We start from the raw sequence: 24,411 nt of genomic DNA on the forward strand, positions 1-24,411 counted from the left end.
CGTGTGTATATGCGATTCAAAAAAAATATATATAGTGGGTGAGCAAAGTGTAGCGCAAATGCAAAATAGGGTGAGCTAGGACCAATCATATAAGTGAAGGGTGATTAACAAACAATGTAGTACGGGTCCAAGCTAGCACCCAGAAAGCTATAGTGCGTGGAGGCAATGTGGGACTACTCAGAAATAATGTCTCAACCAAGTACCCTCACAAGTTCTTTGTTTCCACCTAAATTACATTGTATCAAGAAGAGTTACGAATTCACTATCCATCTGACCACATGTAGGGAATTTATTGCTACGTGGATGACATTCACCTGTGCCAGCCTGAGAGACCAACCTCGTTTGAAGAACCCGTCACTCATAGGGTAAGCTTCTGAACTTTGGCAAAGCAAATCATTACAGATTCTATCACCATCCTAAATCTGACTTACACTTAGACAGCTGGGAGTTTTCCAACCAATAGGTCAACCCCACAACATGCTATAGGGAACTTGTGAAGAAATCTTTTCCCTTTTTATTCTCTTCACCGATTGTCACTTTCACCCACCTTAGTTCTGAAAACTCAAAACTCTTTCTTTCTCTCTCTTGTGTGCCCTAACTTTCAAAAGTTGAAGCTCATGCACACACTTGGGCGCTAGAAGCCAACATCAAATTACAGAATAGTCAACAACAACAGATCTTCATTGAATAAGTAAGTATCTGCCATGACAATCCTTACAAAATGCTTGAGTGATCGCGAAGTATGCATGCATTATGTACATATTAAGAAGGGTTGTTATTTGATACAACTGCATAATCAAAATCCTACATGTCATTTCATTGAAATTGACGTGGCAAACTAACATGGCATCTGCATGGGCGACATGTCGCATTCGCTTTGGTGACTATCATTTAGTTGTCCGGATATATTTCAATAAATGCTTCGCATAGAAACTTGCTTTGATTTAAATTTTACTTTGAAACTTGTTTACTTATTAATTAGGTAGTTGGAAGTTGGCTAAAATATTAATAGGGTAGTGGAAGCTATTTTTCATTTATTATTGGCTATAATAGTTAAAACCATGTACTCCTATATAAGGACCACGAAATGAAAAGAATATAGAGAGATTGCTTTTGGTTTAAACAATAAAGAGCATATATGTTCTATTAGAGTTGAGTGATTCCTCCTAAAAATCAAACTTGTGGCTTGGTCTCATCAAGTGACGTCCGCAATTAGTAGAGTAGAGTGACATCCTCTACCCTTGGTCGAGTGGCATCCTAGGATTATCCATTTTTCCTTTCCATTGTTCTTTTGCTTATTTTGTTTATTTTCCATACTCAATAGTTTTTTTTCTCATTTTACTTTGCCTTTGATCCTTACATTATCTTGCAAGTCACATGCATCGTTTCAGCGAATTCATATTCATTTGTTGTCACTGCCCATGACCTACATTACACTACAAGAAAATTGGTCTATCCCGGCGATTTTTAAGTCGCTGCAAATAATATCACTGGGAAAGGTATTCTTTCACATCGATTTCCAAATCCCCGGTTGTTTTAAAATCAAATACAACCAATCGTACGCTGGGTCCATTAATCAGGGCTATTGCAATGCTTTGATGGTCATTGGTGACGATTAAAATTGCTGGGAAAAAAGTTAGCTTTGCGACGCTTTAAACTGCGTCGCAATACATTGTGTAGGCGCTAAATTATTCTCTTGTTTATTGAAGAATAATTTTATTTTCCCCCCAACACCCAGCTTCTGCATTTCGATGAACCCTCGACTACAGTGCACCTGCATTGCGACCCTCCCAGTGTTTGCGCACGGCGTCACCTCCTCCATCTTCAGCGAAACCTCGTTTTCACTATCCCATTTTCCCACACCCTTCTCCCTTCCGTTGTTGGTTCTCCATTTTCGGCAATCCTACAAAATGAAAAAATGGAGTTCCCTTCATTTCGGCTAGTAACGAAGCTGTGACCCTACGTTTCCTTCCCTTATAATATAGGTTCTATGCCTCCATTTCGTTTCCCAAGTTGAACTTTTGCTGCAGTCCAGTATAATCATCGTCTGCTCCAGGAAAGGGAACCACCGTATAGGTATCTCTAATTGCTAATTTATTTGTTTTTCCCTTTCATGTGTAGGTGTATTTGAAAATGCTGGTAATGTGTATTTACGGCGATTTTGGAACTTTTAGAGACGATATGAAAGCACCAGAATTAATCTTTCCCAATGATTAGAACTGAATCGTAGATGATATTTGCGGCGAAAAATATCGCTAGTAAAGATTCTCTTTTAGCGGCAATTTTTGGCTTTCGTCGGGGTAGATTAGAAGCGGAGGTTTAATACTGGCGATGTAGATATCACTGGTAAAGGTATATCGCGGCGATTTCATATCCTTTTCCTTGCGAAATTGATGGTCGGGAAAAGTGAATCCCCTTTTAGTGTTATTATCTAGTATTCCCTCATGTCACTATCATGATCTCCATGTTGTTTAGCTCCTACAATGTTCATACAAAGATTGTTCAAGGGACTTTCATAACTTTTACTACTTGTGTTTATAAAAAAGCATCTCCCTTATATTTTACGTGGATTCCCATAAAAAGCTTATGGTATTATATCTCAAATTTCTATTAATATTTACCGGAGGGATGTTGACCATTTTAATGGGGGAATGTGTGGGTGTGTGTGTGTCTCACGACTCAAGCAGAGATCGGATATTATTTGGATGGAGTCCCCATGGTGACTTAATATAGGGTAATAATGGTAGGACATCCCTGGATTGACGCTGGGTGACTACGGGCTTGAACAGGATAACAACACTCTCGTATTTTAGTCATTGCATCTCTGCTGGCGGAGGCTAGAGAACATTGTGATCAAGGATGGATATGCAAAGCCAAGCATTGCTCGTAATGAAGTCCTACGCATGGTCATTACTTGCAGTGTGACGAAGGAAGCTAGGATGTGTACACCGTCATTATAGGAGAGGTTGTGGTGCATACGTTAAAAAGGAATGTCTTAAAGATGGGTTTATGAACGGTTTGGGGTCCTCAAATATTTTGGTTTATGAGAGGGCCTAGGGTCCTTAGTTGAATCGGTGGTTAATGGATAACACAGGGTTCTCGAGTTAGGAGTTTTGGATTTATGTTGAGCATGGGATGCTCGGAGTACTACGTTAAGATTGTAGTATGGGTGGGTCTACACCCACAGCTTGGAGCTCCCACTAGGCCATTTTAATTCTTTTATTTTTCTTATTTTTTATATCTTTTTTCATTTTTTAATACTTTAAATATTTAAAAAGAATCATAATATTATTAAAAAATACTTTTTTAATCACTAAGCCAAAAAAAAAAAAAAAAGAGCGGTAGGTTACAGCGGGATTCCTAGCTTTTCCCTTGTATTATTTATGATTGCTCAGAATTTCATGGCTGGATTAAATACAATGTTCTATTTTATGGTTTCTAAATTTTATAATCATGAATAGTGTAACTTGCTCGGTTTTCTCACCCTGTTTGAATCTAAAAACATGCATGAAGTTATTCAAACATGTTCCTCGGGGCGTTGCATGCCCCGAAGTGATTATTGGCTACTCGATTTTCCTTTCCCGATAAGTTTGTTTTTATCTAGATTTCTTTATGTCACTCTTCCTGCACAACCATTGTCATCGCTTATATATTGCATGCCTTGTCATGACTTCTGACTTGTGGAGATTTCATAAGTCTACTATGGTTTCCATCCTCAGAATCGTATACTTCGATACAAATGTAGGCTTTGACAATGGTTACGAGTAGGAGGACCCATCGCAACCCGTAGAGTGAGACGGGGGCATGTTCCCATTTGGACAATGATTATGTAGATACATAAGTTGTCATGTTTTAAGAAAAGTTTGGTGAGCTCACGATGGGGTCTAATGATTTTGGTTAATTTTGAGACTTGGTGACTCGCGGATATTCATGATATATTGACTTGGTGACTATTAATGTCTCTGGTACTAAGCTTGTAAAAGTTTCAATCATATCTTATCTAATATGTTTTCACTGCGAATTGATTCATGTGTGTGTCAGGTATACAAGCAGACAAACATAATGTAATGCCCTATTTCCGAGGCTTCGGAGAGTTAACTCATGTTACCTGATAATTAACTCCAACACTGCTAATATACTTCCGAAAGCTCCAAATCAAACGTAAACACTTCCAATTTAAATAATCACACAAACTCATTTATCAAATCCTTGATACACTAACTCAAAAAAAATATCAACTTCTCTACAAGTCACTTAAACTCACATTTCAACAATATAATGATAGACCCTAACTTCCCAACATTATAAAGGAATTTTGATTCAATCTAATTTTCTCAATATAATCAATTCTTCAAAATACCACATAATCAGAACACAATGAAATTTCTTAACAACAATCGCCAAGACTCATCGAAACCTTCTATTCGTAATCCACTATTCTTAAGTTATCTCACCCAATGCGTCACAGTCTTGATCCTCAATTGAAATGTCCAAAATCATTTGAAAATATTGGAGATAAGGGGGTGAGTTATCAATAAATCAGTAAGTAGAGAACATATACTAGTATATAAACATAAGCATTTATTAGAGTTCAGAATGCAGAACAAAACACTTTTTATTTTCAGGATGCAGAGTCAGAACATGTTATCAAAGATATCAGAACGAAAGTTCAAAAATATTCTTATTAAAAATTCTCTTGGCATAGCATAACTGAAACATCATATCAGAAAAGAATTTCATGTTTAACCCCCGTGGTAGGGTTGTGCATTCTACGGAAAGTTAAGCAGAACATAAATCACCATGAATATCCCAGTGATTGCACTTAGAGCAGAAAACTACTATTATATCTCTTGACGGGCCAGAGGTCACTATTATATCTCATAACAGGGCCAGAGGTCACTATTGTATCCCATAATAGGGCTAGAGGTCACTATTATAAACCGTGACAGGGTCATATATCAAGGCAAAACAGAATCAGAATCACCATATTAGAATCAAAGTCAAAACAGAATCAGAATCAGAAATACATGATATCAGAATCAGAATCAGAAACACATATCATAATCAGAATTAGAATCAGAGTCAAAACTAAATCAGAATCAGAAACACATATCAGAATCAGAATCAGAATCAGAGTCAGAACAGAATTAGAATGTCATGCCAAAGGTTTTTTAGATGCCACATCATATCAAAACACATGCAAAAATTATCAATTTTCATATTCGCTCATATTTTTTCTGAGTTCAATAACAGAATGCCAAAATAAGCTCATGCCTACACCACTCATGCTAGAAAATCCTTTATTCTTATACAGAATATTATGAGCAATGCAGAACAAATAGCTAAGATCATTTAACATTTCTTTTCATAACACAACAACACATTTCCAAAATTGACATCAGTCTATTTTATTTTTATGTAAAGTCTAGCATAGGAACCCCGCTTATTTCGGATTCTTAGCTTATTCGGGAATTTTTCACAATTATCAATAGTCACCTATAAAAATTCATGTAACTTAAATAAATCCCCAGTGAACAAATAAATCTCATGTTACACCTGAAGTACCTATTTTAATTTCTCAATACTTAAAATTGATCTCTTAACTCTAAATATCATCACTTTCTGAACTCATCAATATCCACCAAAACCGACATCAAACTCAAAACACCAATATTTAAATCCGAAATAGCCAACCAGACTGCAGAAGATTTGTTAGTACAAAAATATATTTAAATCTCAAGAAATTCTTTAGGAAATTACTTACAGTGCTAAAATATAATTTTCGAATGGTTAAGGAGGTGCTAGAAGTGGCGACACAGTAATGCAACAGTGCAAGAACGAACAAGGGTCGTTGGTCTCAAAAATCTAACTTTTGAACGTGGACAAACGAAGACATGGGATGGCTAGGGAAGAGCTTAGAGTTGTTGGTGAAGCTACTGGTAGTGGTGGGTGGCGGCATGAGCAGCGGTTGGAGGCTAAAACACCCAAATCAGAAATGGGGATAGAGGGGCTTCAAGGGTGGTGGATTAGAGCTGAGGAAGGTGGTTTAGGTAGCTAAAGGGTCGACGGTGGTGTGATGAAGAGTTGGCGGCGAACGGCGAAGGCACAGTAGCGCGAGAGTAAAATGAAGCCGCAGCTTGAAGCCGTGCGTGGGGGAGATTGGCAGCACGGGAGGGGATGAAAACAGAGGGTGCTGGTCGCCGGCCGATGGGGAGGAGAATAGGAGGGGCGGTGACGGCAACGGGCAATGCACTGGGCAGACGAAGAAACAGACAGGGGAGAGGGGAGGGGTGTCGCATGCGGGAGGAAAGAAGTAGAGGAAAAAGGAGGAGAAAAAGAAAGAGAAGAAGGAAAAGAAAGAGAGAGAAAAAGAAAAAGTTAGGAAAAGAAATGTGGTCCAATCCTCACAACTTGGGTCATAAAAATATTCAACGAAAAGATTTTCAAAACAGTAAATTGAATAAAATAATTTAAACGTAGATACTAGTTAAAAAATAAATAATAATAAAAATCTAACAATACAATAATTTTAAAGTCTAACATTAAACTAATTTAAAGTAAAGAATAATTTAAATGCAAAATAATAATTAATACCAAGAAACCAAATCATAATAAATTTCACGACTTAAAAATCATAAAATAAATCCAACGAAAAATCCGATAAATTTCAAACAAGAGAACTAATATTTAAAAAAATTAAAATAATATTTTAATTAAAATACACTAAAATACAGGGTATCACACATAAGTATCACAATAGCGAGGGACGTGACCCATGTGGAGCGTTGTATCCCCTACACTGGGAGATTGTTGAGGGTGCCATACTTGGTATGTGTACAGTACTCAATGGATGCTTATAGTGGAATTGGTGGCAATGTTTTGCCTTGTCGCCTAGCATAGTCTAGGACAAAGATTGCGGTTGACCGCTGTAAGAGCATTAGCATTGGATTGGTCATCCTATTCTTCAAATTTTGACTAATATTTAGCTTTTTCACTTTTAGCTAATCATTCAAAACTTGAAGTCTACATTGGATTGGCCATCACACTCTCTATAATAATAAAGTATTATTATTTTTTATTTTTATATTTTTTTAATTATTTTTATTTTTTAATTATTTTTTTTTCATAATCTCCAACAATCATATTCATTTTCATTTTCACAATCCAATAAACAAAGTTTCATCATACGATATCAATATCCAAAAACAATAAACAAAGTTCCATCAAATAAACAATTTATACCATATCAATATCCAAATATAAAAGTTTCATCACTGCCCACAGTACAACATTCATATATAGTTGCTACCCATATTCTCAAACACCCATATTTGTGATCCAAAATAACAAAAAATTACAAAATAGCATAGGTTACAACCCCAAAACAAATACAACCATAACAACTATGTTGTATATTCAAAACAGCTATGTTGATGGCTCTTATCTCAGAACAAGGACTAAGAATCCAGGCTCAGATGTTGATGGGGTTTATTAGTATAAAATATGTTATTAGTAACATTTAGATAGATACTACATATTGATTCAATTCATACTACCAAGTGGATGTCTGCATCTTTGACTAGTAGCAACAGTACCATAAATGCATCTTTGACTAGTAGCAACACTATAAAATGCAAATAATTACAGTATTCAATCAGAGTGTTGAAACTCAAACCTAGCGATCAACATAGCTTGTAATTGCAGTAATCAATCAGAGCTGATAATCTTGCTTTATTTGAGATGGGGCCCCAGCCAGTTTAATAGAATTGATAAGTAGGGATGATGGGGCTAATTGTGAGGAAATTTGTTTTTGTTTTTGTTTTTAGGGTGTACACTTAGAAAGCTGAAAATAATACACTCAGAAATACAAAGCCCTTTGAGGCATTTCTTCGAGCATTTGTTGTGCATTTCTTTTCTTCATTACCATGGGATACTGCTTTCTCAAAAATAACCTTCTTTCTTCATTACAAAACCCTTTGAGGCATTTCTCGAAAATAAATATTACAGCCACAAAACTAGGAAACAGAACCAATCAACAAAATCAAGAGTAAAAACCATGTCAAAATCAAAACTAGAAATTGGAAAAAAAATGAAAACAAAATCAAACCCAAATAACATCAACAAAATCAAGAGTAAAATCAAGGCTAGGGTTTCAGATTTTACCGTGTTTTTGCTTGCCGTGCTGGAGAGAAGCTGTCGCGGTGTCGTGCTAGAGAGAATAGCCGCATGAGAGAAAGAGGGAAGCTTTTTGAGCCACGGTGTCGTGCTGGAAAAAAGGAAGTGAAAAGGGAAGAAGAAGAAGAGAAAGAAGAGAAAAAAAAAAACTAGAAGAAGAGAAAGAAGGAAGAGACGCAGGAGAGGGAAGAAGAAGAGAAAAGAACAGAAAAAATAATAGAAGAAGAGAAAGAAGGAAGAGATGCGGAAGAGAAAATGGAAGAAGAAGAGAAATAAAAGTCGAGGGAAAGAAGAAGAAAAAGAGCCGCAGAAGAGAGAAGGAGCCAAAATATAATAAACAATGAGTTTAGATTTACTACAGGACTTTTCATCTTTGGAAAGAAAAATAAAATTATTGTAGCTCATATTTGAGATGAAATGTCTTTAGCTAATTCAATGTGGGCCAATTATTGTTAAAATTAGTCAAATATAAAGATAAAAAGACATTTGATCAATCAAATGCCAATACTCTAAAGCTCATGCACATAACCAGTGTGCATCCTTATATCCAATGCAACAACACAAACATTTTCCACAGTTCAAGTTAAAGCTTCCTGGCAATGTATACATTTAGGTGCGTAATGCTTTTTGAAACTAGTTCATCTAATGGATGCATATTTATTAATACTTCCATAGAATGTCTTACGCCTCGTTTAGATATTAAGTTGAGTTGAGATGTGTTGAATTCTTTATGAATAATAGTGAGTTGAGATAGTAAAGTGAGTTTTATAGAACCCAACTAAGATGAGTTTAAATATGTTTGAATATTAAAATAAGTTTAGATGTATGTATGAAAAGTTAAAAAAAGATTGTAGGTTCTGCGCGTAAAGATGTATTAGTTGAAAAAAGTTGTGAGTCTTACATATAAAGAGGTTTTAAGTTTATATGAATTTAGTGATTTGAGAATTGAATGTTTAAATATTAGACTTAATTTAAAATTAAACTGAGTTGAGTTGAGTTAATTTCAATTCAATCCAAATTATAAACTCTTGCCTTAGTGATTTTTAGGGCACGATGGGCACCAAGAAAATTAAGCAATGACTAGAGAATTCGATATCACCAGATTGTGCAAAACGTGTTGCCAGTATGTGACTTTTATACAATGTTCACTTTCTTCTATTTGGGTGGGGAAGGAACAGCTAGCTCACAACGCTTGTGTATTCTTGATTGGCCAAATGGTGAGGATGACATCGATAGGTAACGACTACAGTACACTAACATTACAGCTTACAGTAATTTGTTGGAGATACATATTTGTACGGGCCTAAAAATAGTTCAGAAACTCGGTTGAACTAACCAAACCGGTGGGTCAAGTCCGGTTCATATCCAGTCCAGTCCGTACCGATTCTTACAACCGAAATTGTTCTTAAACTAGTTCAATACCAATTTTCATATTTTAAAAATCGATTTAAACATAATCAGACAGGTGTGTGTATATATATATACACATTAATTTTTTATATTATATATAAAATATTTTTTATATTATATTATATATATATTATATTCTAAATTACTAATTAATATAATATGATATTTTAATCTTATTATTCATATCTATTAATCTTATAACTAATAAATTAATCTCACTAATAACTAATAATTTAGTCTCACTAATAAATTAGACACTATTTATACTATAACGGTATAATTAGGCACTAATGAATAAGTAATTGTTAATAATTAATACTAAATTCTAATAATTAAATTTAGTGTTTCAAAAATTTATGTAGTGCCATATGTATAAAAGGTAAATAGGAAAAATCATCAATAAAAATTTTGATTTCGGTGATGAATCAATCTGTATCGATTCTTAAATTTTTAAGACTGTTATATATCGAATGGTTTTTAAAATTTATCTCAAACCGGATTAAACTTGACTGGTTACCCCCTAGATATTTTATTTAAAAGATTCTCCCAAAACATGCAATTTATTTATAAACAAAATGATATACATACAACCTTTGAGAGCATTCTCGCAAAAAAAGTCCCACATTTAACTATTACAGACAGAAAACCGGATTAGGCAAAGTCACTCAAACCGAGTTTTAGCTACAGTAACGCTAAAGTAAAGCCATATTTGCTACATGAGTAATAAATATATACACAATACATTATATAATAATGTTATATAATAAGAATATTTTTATAAAATGATATTATTTTTATAAGATATTTTATAAAAATACTCTTAATTTAAAATATAGTTTTGTAAAATATTATAAAAAATATTGTGTTTAAATCATCCCGTAAATAGAGCAAATTTTTATTTTATTATTTTTTTCTCTCTCTTCTCTGCCATTTTCTCAGAACTACTGCAATGCATATATGGTAACGCTAAAAGCAAAGTCACTGGCTGCAATGCATCACTCACGCTTGATGAGTCAATGAATATAAAATGGTTGGTTACAGCTACTCATCTAACGAAGAACAACACAGAGGTACTTAAAAAAATTAAAAAAAAAATTATGAAATTACTCATAATTTGTTATTATGAGTATATGAGTGATCATGACAACATAATTAATGTCGCAGTTGGAAACTACATAGGTAGGAACAACAACTTTGAGGGAAAATCGTACGTTTTAGGTGTGGTCCTGTGGCTGCAAATATAAAGATTAAGTTCGTTGTAGATTAGGTAGCCCAACAAATTAATTAATTTAATTATTAATTAATACGTAACGTATTGGAAACTTCATCTTTGTAATATTCTCATCAAAAGTCAATGCAAGTGAAGACGCTTGTCCTTTTACTTTTTTTTAGGTAGTGTTTGTCCTGTTATGCACGAAACCAGCGTGCTTCACGGATTTTGCTTTTTAAGTCCTTGCCAACTCATGATCAGCTAAAATTTTGTTATTAAGAAATGTCATTTTTTATATTTATTTTTTTAATTTATATATGCATTCGTGAAATGACATAGTTTGAGCAAATCTATTTGCCTATTCTCATGGCTAAATGCATAAGTCTTATCATATATATATATATATATATATATATATATATACTCGTCACTTCTACAAATTTTAGCCATGCATGCATTTATATATATATGACGGATTATTTGCGATGAAAGTAATTATTTATGATGAAAATAAACTCATTTTGACATGAAATAACTAGTTATAATTAAACAGTTTTCTTATAGCATATATATATATATATGACATCAATAAAAGAAGTCTTTGGGACGTTGGGAAAATTCAGTTCACTAGATGCTTGGATATCCTTGTCTATATTGAAGGAAATATGACATCATTTGTTTTCGTAGATAAAATGAGATGAGATGAGTAGAGATTAAAGTTAAAAATTAAATAAAATATTGTTAGAATAAATTTTTTTAATATTATTTTTATTTTATGAGTTGAAAAAATTGAATTATTTATTTTATTTTATGTGTGAATTTAAAAAAATTATAATAATTAAATAAAATAAGATAAAATGAATTGAAAGAAGTTATAAAAATAAACAATGTCTAAATCTCCAGGCCTCCTCATTAATAATAACGGAAATAGATAGTGGGAGAAGACAATCCCGTTTTATCTATCTATAAACTATATTCTCAACTTTACTTTATAAAGAAATGGAAAGAAGTTTCGGTTAGGCCGTCCTCTTCTAAAAGTTTTTAAAATAAAGAAAAATCTAAGTAAGGAGAAAGAAGGTAAGTTTGATTTTCACCTAACTTTGGCGGCCAGCTCAAAGGTACGTTTGTGCAACGCTAGCTCCTTCTCCTTTGCATAACAAAAGTGATATTGATCACCATCTATTCAGTCGTTGTTCTTTCATTTTTTTCATAATGTGGCATCAAATAATTGATAGATTAAATAATAAATAATTTTTCAATCATCTTACGATATATTAGGAGATATAAAAAATTTAAAAGAGATGATAACTCAATACAACAAAAACCCTCTTTTAGAACAAAAAATTCCATCTCAAAATAATGGGATTTCGTCCCAAAAGACATTTAAGGATAGAAAAATTACATCCCTAATTTGTCCCAATAAGTCTGTTGCGAAAGACAATTTGGGACGAGAAAAAATTTTGTTCTAAAAAATATCTTTTCGGACAAAAGTTTTCTGACCTGTTCAAAGTTCTTCGAATGGAAAAAAAATTTCAATATGAAGTCATTCCATCCTTAACAAAGCATTCGAACGACCAACTTTCATTAGAACATAGAATATTGTTCAAACTCTTATGATGTAAGGCCAGTATTTGAACACTTTAGTCAGGTTCAAATAGGTTGTGAAGTGTTAGAAGGGGATGCGAGGTCATTCAAATATTGAAGACATGACCACACGAATAAGGGATATAATCGTTCGAAGAACGTGACCATAAATGGTTCGGACGTACTACCTTTTAGTTCGAATATGCATAGAAAACTATGCTGCCAAAACAAAAAGAAATATGTTCTTTGACACCTATTCCTAACTCGTCGTTGGACTTGCCTAGTGAGGATGGGATATCAGGCTTCTATGATTCAAAGCACAGTATAACTATGAATAAATACATAAATTACTAACATTATAATTATGATAAAAACACATTAAATGTAGTCTATTTTCCTGTCATGTAGCTGTCACACAACCTCGTAGACCTCAAGATATTACAAAAGAAGTACTTCCCATAGCACTTGGTCTGTCGTATTAATGCCATACAACTTGCCTCGTTGAAAGTGTATGAAGGATCGGTATTTTATGATGACCTTGCTTATCCCAGGGCCCAGATCATCAAGGAACGACATCGACTTTATCTTCAACCACTGATTGCAGAGTTACAAGAGTTGTGGGAAATAGGCATGCAAACCTTTGATATGTCAATCTCAAGGAGCTTCTATATGCATGCAACATTATTGTGGAAAATAAATGAATTTCTCGCTTACGGAAACTTATTTGGGTGGAGCACTAAAGGAAAAATGGCATGTCCAACAATTGTGATTGGAGAGAGGCAATCTGATTGATCTGCCCTTATATTGCCTATCCCGGATTAGAGATACATCTAGGTCTCGTTTGAATAGTGAGATGAGATAAGATAATCAGTAAATAGTAGTGAAATGATTTTAGTTAAAATATTTTATGGGACTTTGGGAAGGGAGAGTGAAAAAGTTGAAGAAAAATATTATAAAATTAAAATATTATTTTTATTTTGAAATTTGAAGAATTGAATCATTTTTGTGTTTTGTTTGAAAATTTAAAAAAATTGTAATGATTAGGTAATGATTAGATAAAAAATTTAAAAATTTAAAATTGCAAAGTGTTTCTATTTGTGATGTTTGGATATGAGATGAGATGAGATTGAAAAATTTTGCTATCCAAATCAAGCTTAAGTACTTGCCCGGGAGTAGTTTGCCTTTTCCTTCTATCTGCAGGAGTGGAGGTCAATTCTTCTAAGCGTCAGCAATCACAAATCGGCCCAATAAATATTATTACATTGGGCAAAAGCGCAAGCCACCTCTGTACTATGCAACAGTCAAAGCCTATTGAGGCCATGAGTTTTCCACCTCAAGGAGACATACTACCGCCACTGCAGCAATTGCATGTATAGATGAGATAACTGATATTGTACTCACCAAGATCCGTGCATCATTTATTGATATTGTGTGCACAAATATACGTGATGTTGTTGCTAATATTTTTCCCAGAGATTTGTGTGGCAATTCCTGAGCTACAGATGAGCCTTGTTGTTGATATTGACAGGAGCATGATGCCTCTCATAAATAGGGTGGATGCTCATTTGAAGGAGATAGAGCTGATTGTTAGGACTCTGGGCATGGGCTAAACTAATTATTAGACATCAACTTTTTTTGTGACATGTTATATATTTTAATATAGTTTTTTTATCTACCTAATGGTTTTACACAATGGGCATTATGTATAAATATTTACACATGATCTGCTTTTATATTTTATGAAACTAAAATGTTGTAAGTTTGAATGGGCACTGTGAGTTCGAACAACACGTATTCGTTCAAACAACATCGTTTACATTTGAACAAAAAATTTTCAGTTCCAACAACATCCGATACTTCACGCCCAAACAATGTACAGTTCTCTCACCAAATTATCCATTTGAGCTACAATTATATGTTGGAATAGAAATTTATGTTAGTTCGAATAGTGTACTATCAGTTCGAACAGTAAATATGTTTGGGGACGATATATTTTAGTCCCAAATTCCTTCGTTCGAACGTCAAGTGTCTTGTTCAAAAGATAATCAGACTACTGTGACTTTCTGGGACGGACGAAGAATTTCGTCCCTAAAAGTGACATTTTCGGACAAAAATAATTTTATCCCAAAAGGTCAGATATGTTGTAGTGAATAGCATTAATGTTTGTAAAATGTAGTTTATAATACACATCAACAACAAGCTCTCGCTTTTATATATACCAATAGTAAACTGTGTGATGTATTGAAATAATTAAAAAATAGAATTACAGTCACAAAGAGAGTTCACACAAATAAACTTACAAACTGACATAATTTCGTGTGATATATTATTTCTACTTTAAACTAAAAGTAATTTTATAATCTAACTTATTTTATCAAGCCACATCAGTTTATAAATAATTTACTTTTTTAAAATGATCTACTTGTCGCTAAAAATTTTCATATGGTTAAATTTTTCAAATAAAAAGTATTGTATTAAGGTAGCTAAGTAACCATACTTTGAGCCAATAAACAATAAATAAAGTTTTTACGAGAGTACAAATGTTAGCACCTTAATCTATTTCTAAGATTTAATTGGTTGTCTCCCTTATCGTGTGTGAAGGTAACTGATCAGTAGTCATCAACGGTAAAAACTTATCGGGTCTCTTAAGTTTTTCGAGAAAACTAAAAAGATGTGTTAGGAAAAACTTTGTATCGTTTGTTTTTGTAATTTAGATGAGTTGAGATTAAAGTAAAAAGTTAAATAAAATATTATTAAAATATATTTTTTTAATATTATTTTTATTTTAAAATTTGAAAAAATTTGATTTGTTTCTTTTATTTTGTGTAAAAATTTGAAAAAGTTGTAATAATTAGATGATTAGATAAGATGAATTAAGATGAATTGTAAAAACAAATGAGTCTTTAAATTAAAACTACAAATGCGAATCTCCTTTAAGTATATGAAATAAGGCCTTTTATTTTATTTTATTTTTTAAGATTGGGAAAAGCGGATTTTTATTTATTTTTATTTAGATTCAATAGAAGACTTCTTTAGGAGATAAGTGCCATTCTTTTAACTGTACAAAGAACGGAATTGCCCTTTTTATTGGACAGATAAATATTGAATGACGTTTTTTTAGAAAATAATGTATAAATTTATTAACCTTACCCAACGTGTGCAAGAAATTAAACAACGTCACGGGAAACATAAAGGCTCTCAATTTCGGATAAAGCTAGGTTGACGATAACAGAATCATTAAAATTTTTTATTTTTCAGCATCTATCATATATAGTAATATAATAAAAAGAAATGATAGTTGCAGTCATGAGTACGCAAGAATCGTGTAATCATTTTGAAAAAAAAATAAATAAATACGAGATTCACATGAAAAAAAAAATTAATTTTTTAATAGTGGACCCTACTCTCTTTCAAAATAACTACGTGACACTTGCACACTCTATAATTATACATAGTATTACTCTGTAAGAAAATCTAATCAAAATCTCGCATTCAGATCTTGTTACATCGATGCATGCTTGATCTTGCTGAATGCATACATGCATAGATCAGGATTGAGTACTCATGTCCAAAGGGCTCGTGCGTCATGAGTTCTTTGAATATTGCTCGAGTATGGACAATTAATATTGTTGCCGATACAAGGGAGAGATGTTAATTATCAGAAAATGCTTTGTTTTTTTCTTGTTTAATGTAAAGAATCGATATTAGATAGTGAAGACATGAAGACAAAGTTATTAAGAGTTGTTGTGTCGGTAGATAGGTACTAAAGATAACGAACGTCATGTCTAGATATAGGGCGGGTTCAACCATTTAAACTACCCTGGCTGCTGGTTTTTATATAGTTCCCCTTTCCACCATATATTGATTGATTTCTTCCTCAAGACTTATATATATATATATATATATATATATATATATATATATGCTCCATTTATATATTCTTAGCCGGTGGCCGGTGATTCTATACATTAACTTTTCAAAAGGCTAAATTGATGACGACTTAGGTTACATGGAGTTGAGAAAACTGCTTATTTATGACCAGTTATTTCTTAAAAAAATAATTATTTTCTGTCAAAATGAGACTGTTTTTGTAAATAATTCGACACAAATACTATTTTTCTTGTAGTATATATAAATCCTAAAATTATAATTTTTTTTTTTTATGTTTTACAACTTTTCGTCCGAAATTTTATTATCCTCGATCACATCTGTTAAAATACTATTTCACAAATCGGACTTCAGAATTTCAACAAAAGAGAAAATCAGAATGAACAATTTTCTCCACAAATCTAACTGATTAGAGTGGGTTTATAAAGTCATCAAAAGCATTAATTGTGGCTGTAGAACATGTGAAATTAAGGGAATAGAGGTCAAAACATCCAGCTAGCTAGCCTATGGGATTTTGGATTGGGAGAGAAGTCGTGACAGAAACCAAATTAAGAACCAGAAGTATTTTTCTAGGGTGAGAAAAAAAGCACATCAGAAGCTAGCGTATCCTTCAAGGTGGACGAGGCTTATTTAGTTTAATTTTTCCTTTCAAATAAGTAATCAGATGGGCCCTGAGAGAGCTATTGATCTGATCTTTATTGATTAATCTCGAGTATTTTTTAAGTTATCTTTAAAGGGAATATTAATTAATTATCACATGATGGATTAAAGTGTCATAATCAAAGAAGAAAGTAGCTAACAATGAGCTATATATATATATATATATATATATATATATATATACCGCGACCTGCATGCATGAGCATGGATAATTACAAGGTCATTCTTTTCAAATGTTATACTTAATTTCTTATTAGTAATGACTGAGTCCCTATTTATTTAGTATATACGTCACGCATGAGTGCCATTGCAAATTATTTTATATGTTTTATTTTTTAATTTGAGAAACGAATACTACTAGCTAGTACTATATGAGATAATGACCATATAACTACAGTGCTTCTATCAATTGGGAGACAAACAATGAATGATATCATAAAATCAACATGTTTGAATAACTTAAAAGAGTTTGGTTTATTTTTCTCATTTAAAAAAGAGAGAGAGAGAGAGAGAGAGAGAGAGAGAGAGATTGGTTTATAAAGTAAATATACAATCAACTAAGTGGCTAGATTGCTACATATCCGAAAGAAGGGAAAAAAAAAAAGAGAGTGAGAATAATGCAGATATCGAGATCAAAAGAGTCATGAGTTGGCGGTGAGAGCGTCGAGGGAGCAGCTGAGCTCCTCCCTCTTCCCGCTTCCGGAGTAAGAGTTTCATGTGGAGTCCATATTTTTTACGTTTTAACTCTATGTTTGAAATGCTAATTCTAACCTAAACTTGGTTCCATACCATCAGAGTCAAAAATTTGTTGTTAGGAGACAACAGCAAAACAGAGAAAGAACAAACAAAAAATAACAAAAACAACAGTACCCAAGCCTGCAAATTACAAGGGGGGAATTAAATAAATACTAACACTATAAATGAACGATCCCATGATCACCAATCGATTTTTTCCTATCGAACTTTCAAATGAACGTTAAGTCAAACCGGCCAACATAGTACCCTATATTGGAAAATCCCGAAAACTAGTCCCAAGTACCCTAAGATAACACAACTCCAAATGTATGTATCTCAACCCTTGATGCTCAAATGGAACATCTTGCTAAGAATGTCGAACGTCATCTCGATAGGAGGTAGCATGAGTTTCGAGGTTACAAATATGGGAGATACTGTACCATTATAAAAATACACACATATATATATATTGGAAAATTCTATATATATACTATTTCATTCTCATCATCTTCCTATGATGAGGTGGCGTTACGTATCCGTTAACCTTGGATTTATTTTTTTCGAAAAGTTAAAAAATGATCCAATGGCAATGAAAAATTTCATATTTAAAAATTAAGATGAAAATGAGATAAGAATGTAATATATAGCATTACTCGTATGCATATGTAGTAGTCTTAAAATTTAAGTTTGACCCCATTAAAACTAGGGTATGCCTAAACATTTAACCTAATTAATCTCACTTACTAGTTACAAAATAATGCATGGTCCATTCAAATAATAAAAAAAAAAAAAGGTTGAATATATGGATAGATTGCTTACCAAGTGAATGTCAAATAAATTACTTTTAATGTATGATATGATTGGACCGCCAATTTGACAACACTACGTGCCGATGACTCAACCCTATTTTTCCACAAAAAAAACAACCCTACGGCTTGGAAAACATAGCAATAGCCGATCGTTTTCATGAGTAACAGATCGATAGTGTGTATCGTTGTTTAGGCTGACTAATTTGGATTCGTTGTGTGAGTGATGGGGAGAGAGACCAGGTATAGCTCCAACTGCTGCTGATTTTTTTTTTCCCTTTTTTTCTTTTTTTTTTTTTTTTTTTTTTTGGGTGATGGAAACTTCTTTCAGCTATTAAAGAGAGGTTGGAACTTTGATGATTGAGATTAGAGAGAAAGGCTGTCTTTTGACTTCTGTTAACTCTCAATAAATATGTCCCCAGTTCCCATAACCCAAGTATTGTGAAGAAACATGTAGCATCACCCATTTTGAAAGCCCCACTTGAATCACAGCATAGGTATCTGAGAGAGAGAGAGAGAGAGAGAGAGAGAGAGAGAGAGAGAGAGAGAGAGAGAGAGAGAGTACTCATACATTAATACAGAGAGAGGAGATGGGAAGGGCTCCTTGTTGCGACAAGTCGAATGTGAAAAGAGGGCCATGGTCACCTGAAGAAGATGCAAAGCTGAAAGAGTACATAGAAAAATATGGGACTGGACGGAATTGGATTTCTCTTCCTCAGAAAGCTGGTAAGAAACTTTTTTTCCTTCCTTTTTTTGTTTGCTCTTTTTATTTTTGGGCTTTATAGAAAGCTGGCAAGATATTAATTCCAAGAGAAATGTCACCCTCTTCTTTATATTGATTAGAGAATGTAGGGAGTATCTCTTACTCTTTTATTTTTGGTCATCACCAATGGCTTGACCCCATCAGGTCTTAAGAGGTGTGGGAAAAGCTGCAGATTAAGATGGCTAAACTATCTCAGACCCAACATTAAACACGGTGACTTTTCTGATGATGAAGATAGGATAATTTGCAGCCTCTTTGCTACAATCGGAAGCAGGTAATCTTAGTTGTTTCCGATTACTGTCCTTTTTTTTCGTATTTACTTCGTAATTTTTTTATCTGGGGCTAGCTTAGATTTGGTTTTCTTTTATAACGATGAAGATTATGTTAATTGTTCTATTCTTGGGAAGTTAGAGGAAAGGAGATCACTTGTTCAGAGAATTTACTGTCTCAAAAAGATATATTTTTCTGTTCTTCTGTCTTCGTTTGAAATTGAGGGGAGGGATAATTGCTATCCATGCATGCCAAGTTTAGATCAGATAGATGCTCAGGTACATTTCTTCTCATGGAACTTCACAACTGATCCAAAATGCAGGTGGTCAATAATAGCAGCTCAGTTGCCAGGCAGAACTGATAACGATATTAAGAACTACTGGAACACCAAGCTGAAGAAGAAACTGGTGGGTATGTTACCTCAAGCCCAGAGGATAAATCTCCATTCAACTTTGCTTCAAATTTCAACATCCTCAATATCATCATCTGCAACACCTTCAATATCATACAAAGGCAGCAACAGTAGTACTAGTTACTACACTCCAACCACTGCTTTTACAGAAATAGAACCCTTTTCATTCACCTCAAGCTCTTTGAGGGACAATTATTCCAGTTATGCAGCCCCATTTCTTCAAGACCAAGAAAGCTATGTAGTTCAGCAGCAAAATTACCTTGTAAAAGATATTCAGCGAAGCTTTGGAAGTGAAGCTAGCTGCAGCTCTTCTGATAGAAGCTCCAATAATCTCATCAGCCATAGCAAAGAAGGAGACTTTGAATATGGTGGTGGCATCACAGGAGTTGGAGCAGTTGAAACTTGTGGTGAAGGACAAGTGCTGGATCTAAAGAACTGCTTTTTCAATGGGGCCCAAGGAAACCAGAGCTCTCTCTTGACTTCTAATGGTGGTGATAATGTTAACGATTGGATGGAAAAGCAAAATGGTATGTGGGAAGAAACCCCATTAGACTACGGCCTTGAAGAAATTAAGCAGTTGATTAGCTCTACTGGTGGCAACAGCGTCTTGTTTGATGAACACGAGACCCAGGAAAAGATGTTGTACTAGTACTACTGATGCTGGCTGTGGGTAAAATAAAAAAGATTTGCAAAGAAAGGATGGGATGATTGAAGATTCAACTTAGCAAACAGATTAAAGATTGGCTTAGGAAAGAAAAAAAAAAAAAATTTGAAAGAGTCAAATTTGGACTCGTGTTTGTGGGAATTTGTTGATGTTCTTGATGGAAACACTCTTTATTGACAGTACAGGTAAAAGTTGTGCATTTCTTTCTGTGAAAAGATGCATATGTTAGTACGCTTGCACCTGTTTGGGTAAAAGTTTCATGGAAACTAGACAAGCATTATGTTTCATGAATTCAACTGTAAAGCAACATGCAGTCACTTGAGTTACTTTTCTTTCCCTTTACCACTTCAATTTTTTTTTTTTTTTTTTTTTTTTTTTTTTTTGCCTGCATTTGGAACCTTTCCCTATAAGATTTATAAATTTGAACTCGAATCTTGACAAGTTTTTGTCGGTATTGCCTTGTAACAGTAAAAAAATAGCTCGATCTTAATCTTAATCTTAATCTATATATAAACAGTACAGCACTATTACACAAAGAAAAAAGTAGGCATTAGAACATTAATATGGACATCTTGTTGGGTTGATCCATTTGATGTTGATCTTTATTATAGAATTACCAAGCGGGCACATGTAACCTGATTTATTACTTTTTCAGTAGTACAGAATATGGCATTTGAGGTGGAGAAAATTTGGTCAAAGCCAATTAAAAGTTAAAACCCTGATATACAGACCCACAAACAAATTTGAACAAGTGGATATGGACAATAGATTATCCGATTTGTGTCACACCCCGCTCCTTAGGTTTAAGTATAAAATCACTTTTAAAAATTTTCGGAAAAACCAGAATGCTACTACTGAAATTAATTTAAAAATATTTTTTTTTATTATTCTAAAAGAAGTGTCAGGTATAAAAATTCTTTATAACACAATCATTTTTTATTAAAAATACGGAAATCATAAAAGAGAGTATACGGAAGTATTTATTAAGATTTCTTGAAATCTATGCAATTCGAGTGGATAACTGCCCAAATTCACCCAGATTTCCAATTCTAGACTCGACCAGAAAAAAAAAAAAAAAAATGGGGTCCCGATGCACACCCTTTTGCAGCTCCAACCACAGCAAGAGTAAGATTTTTCATAATTTTAGCATGCATCTATAAAGTAATTATCAGAATTAACCACATGTCTATGGAAGGAATTTGGTGACTAGATTCCTTTGCACTGGAATTAGTTATTAACTAGTTGCTGGCAAAAAAGAAAAAGAAAAAAGAGAAAAAAAAAAAGACAGCATATCATCATTCATTGTCTGACTTTTTATAAGTAATACTGCATGTAGTTTTAAGGTGTATAAACTCCTCGTACTGCCTTTAAAAAATTATGAGATGTATTGTTAATAATTTTTCCATGTATGTCTCAAATTTAAATACATTTTTTTAAGGGAGTAAGCGATGTTTGCACACTCTATCACTGCAAATATTATTTTTTTAATACATGATTAAAAAAAAAACATTTGATTATCCTTAGATACGAACTTTAGCTAGATTACAAAATGAAGTATTAAAAACAAATCCAACTTGGGGAACAAAGTTTTATATATTAATTAAAGACAAGTGATTAAAAAAAAAAATCATATAGAGAGAGAAAGCTCGTGGGTAAGCATGCAGTCCAAGGGCTCCAGAAAATAGTTATGGTCCCAACTCCAAAGATAATGAATTGATATCCTTGGTTGATGAATGCTGATGGGTCATATGGTTTAAATATATGAAAATTAATAAAATTAGGAAAAATAAAAAGGATGGAGCTGCATGCGTTGACGAGTAAACGCATTGACCTGACGGCCTCTTCACTATTTTGTTTGCTTCTGATATTTTAAATTAGACTAATGGGGTTTGCCAGCTATATTGTTAATTTATTTGGGCGTTTTATGCTCGATCAAGATTATTATAAAACATATTTTATATTTTATTTCTTGAAGCTACGTACGTACGGGGTATAGATTTTCTGGGAGTACTGTCTTTTCCAGAGAGAGTATACAGTATGTAGCGAGTATAGATCGATCCGAGGGTACCAAAAAGTCGTGGCATCTATCCGGAGCTGATCATATATCTTTGTGTAACAATGGAAATGTAAGGAAAGGGGAAATTATCGCTCCGAGGGTGAGGAGACTATAGGGATAGAAGAGAATGAAATATTTCTAATTAATATTTTGCATAAAGAAAACCACTACATGGTTATCGTTCCCTTATCAGGGATATGCCTAACAAACTATTACCAGTGAATATGATATTAATGTTAACCTAATCATCATATATAATCATGTGCACCTTAGTTATCATGTACCTTAGTTTTATTCCTTTATTTCGTGTATTTCATTCATTTGTGCAATTTTCAGATAATACAAGTCTTCTAGAATTTTTCCTCTATCATGGTATCAGGTGTAACCCTAACCCTAACTCAGTGAAGGTTCACTATGCCCATCGATGATTCTTCTTCTTCTTCTTTTGCCGTTCCACACCATTCTCATGAGAATAATATCCTTACTTTCTTCATGGTGGTGATCATTCTGGAGCTGTTCTTGTCTCCCAATCACTGACTAGAGCTAACTATCTCCCATGGAATTGATCCATGTCTCTATCTTTCATCGCCAAAAACAAACTTTGTTTTGTTGATGGTGCTCTGCCAATGCCTTCTAAAACAGATCCAATGCATCACATGTGGATCTGATGTAATACAGTTGTTTTGTCATGGTTACTCAATGCTTTGTCAAAGGAAATCGCTTCTTCTATCATCTACATCAATTCGACTAAAGAGATGTGGAATAATTAAAAGGAAATGGTTTGCCCAAAGCAATCAGCCCCGTATTTTCCAGACCCAGGAAGCTATTGCATCCTTGATACAAGAAACATCCTCTGTAAGCTCTTATTTCACTAGAATGGAAAGCTTTTGGGAAGAGATGGTTCCTTTTTGCCCATGTCTCTGCATTCATGTTGTGCTATGAAAAAAAATTGTTGAATATTAACAAGATGATTATGTTCTACAGTTCTTGATGGGACTCAACGAATCTTATGCTCATTTACGGAGTCAGATCTTAATTTCTGATCCATTTCCTCCAATAAACAAAGTTTCTTCTCTTCTTCTTCAACAGGAAAAACAATGTGAGATTGTTTTTGACTCTTTACCTTCCAATGAAGCTGTTGTTATGTTTACTAACTGTGATTCTAGTAGTCGTGATTCTATGAAATGTTCTGTTGGCCCCAAGAATAGCAAGAAGTCTGCTACTCGCAAAGAACGCCCTTATTGTACACATTTATCGGGTCACATAGTCAATAAATGTTACAAAGTCCTTAGTTACCCACTTGGATATAAAGCAAAACCTAGAAACTCCACTACTAATCAAGCCACTGTTAGCCAATCTATTTTAGATTCGGTTTTGGTTCCAAACTTTACATTCTCTCAAGAGCAATGTCAACAGCTCCTTACATTTCTTCAATCCCATTCTAACTCATCTTTTGTGAATCAAGTAGGTACAGTTTCTTCCTCTGCACCCTCATCTTCATCTGCACCTACTCCTTCATTTTCAAGTATTTCGATTACTGCTTCCTCTCAATCTTTAGTTCTACCCGATGTTGATACAAACAAATTTTGTCAACAATCTTGGATTCTTGATTCAAGCGCAACCAATTATATGATTGGTTCACTTTCCTTATTTTCCTCTGTAACATCTTCTTTCAATATCTCTATGAAATTACCTAATTGTTATTGTACTCGAGTTACACATATTGACACAGTTAGACTTTCTGATACTTTGGTTCTAACTGATGTTATCTTCCAACC

At 33.6% G+C, this 24,411-nt stretch overlaps 1 protein-coding gene across 1 annotated transcript; it reads left to right on the plus strand.

Moving 5' to 3' along the window:
• Positions 1-18,834: 18,834 nt before the first annotated feature.
• On the plus strand, positions 18,835-20,864 carry LOC121266756 (transcription factor RAX2). Its single transcript, XM_041170565.1, has 4 exons — positions 18,835-18,970; positions 19,005-19,194; positions 19,376-19,505; positions 19,824-20,864. Exons 2-4 carry the CDS (start codon positions 19,059-19,061, stop codon positions 20,560-20,562), a joined length of 1,005 nt encoding a protein of 334 aa, XP_041026499.1. The 5' UTR covers positions 18,835-18,970; positions 19,005-19,058; the 3' UTR covers positions 20,563-20,864.
• Positions 20,865-24,411: the final 3,547 nt, after the last annotated feature.

Source organism: Juglans microcarpa x Juglans regia, chromosome 5S, assembly GCF_004785595.1.
Source record: "Juglans microcarpa x Juglans regia isolate MS1-56 chromosome 5S, Jm3101_v1.0, whole genome shotgun sequence".
In the NCBI taxonomy this organism is placed as follows: Eukaryota; Viridiplantae; Streptophyta; class Magnoliopsida; order Fagales; family Juglandaceae; genus Juglans; species Juglans microcarpa x Juglans regia.

What these genes read in the sequence shown, in the direction of transcription:
- LOC121266756 (XM_041170565.1), top strand. Translation starts at nt 19,059, where the DNA reads ATGGGAAGGGCTCCTTGTTGCGACAAGTCGAATGTGAAAAGAGGGCCA. An exon ending in TTCTCTTCCTCAGAAAGCTG is followed by an intron (nt 19,195 to 19,375) that starts GTAAGAAACTTT and finishes TGACCCCATCAG; the next exon opens with GTCTTAAGAGGTGTGGGAAA. An exon ending in TTTGCTACAATCGGAAGCAG is followed by an intron (nt 19,506 to 19,823) that starts GTAATCTTAGTT and finishes TCCAAAATGCAG; the next exon opens with GTGGTCAATAATAGCAGCTC.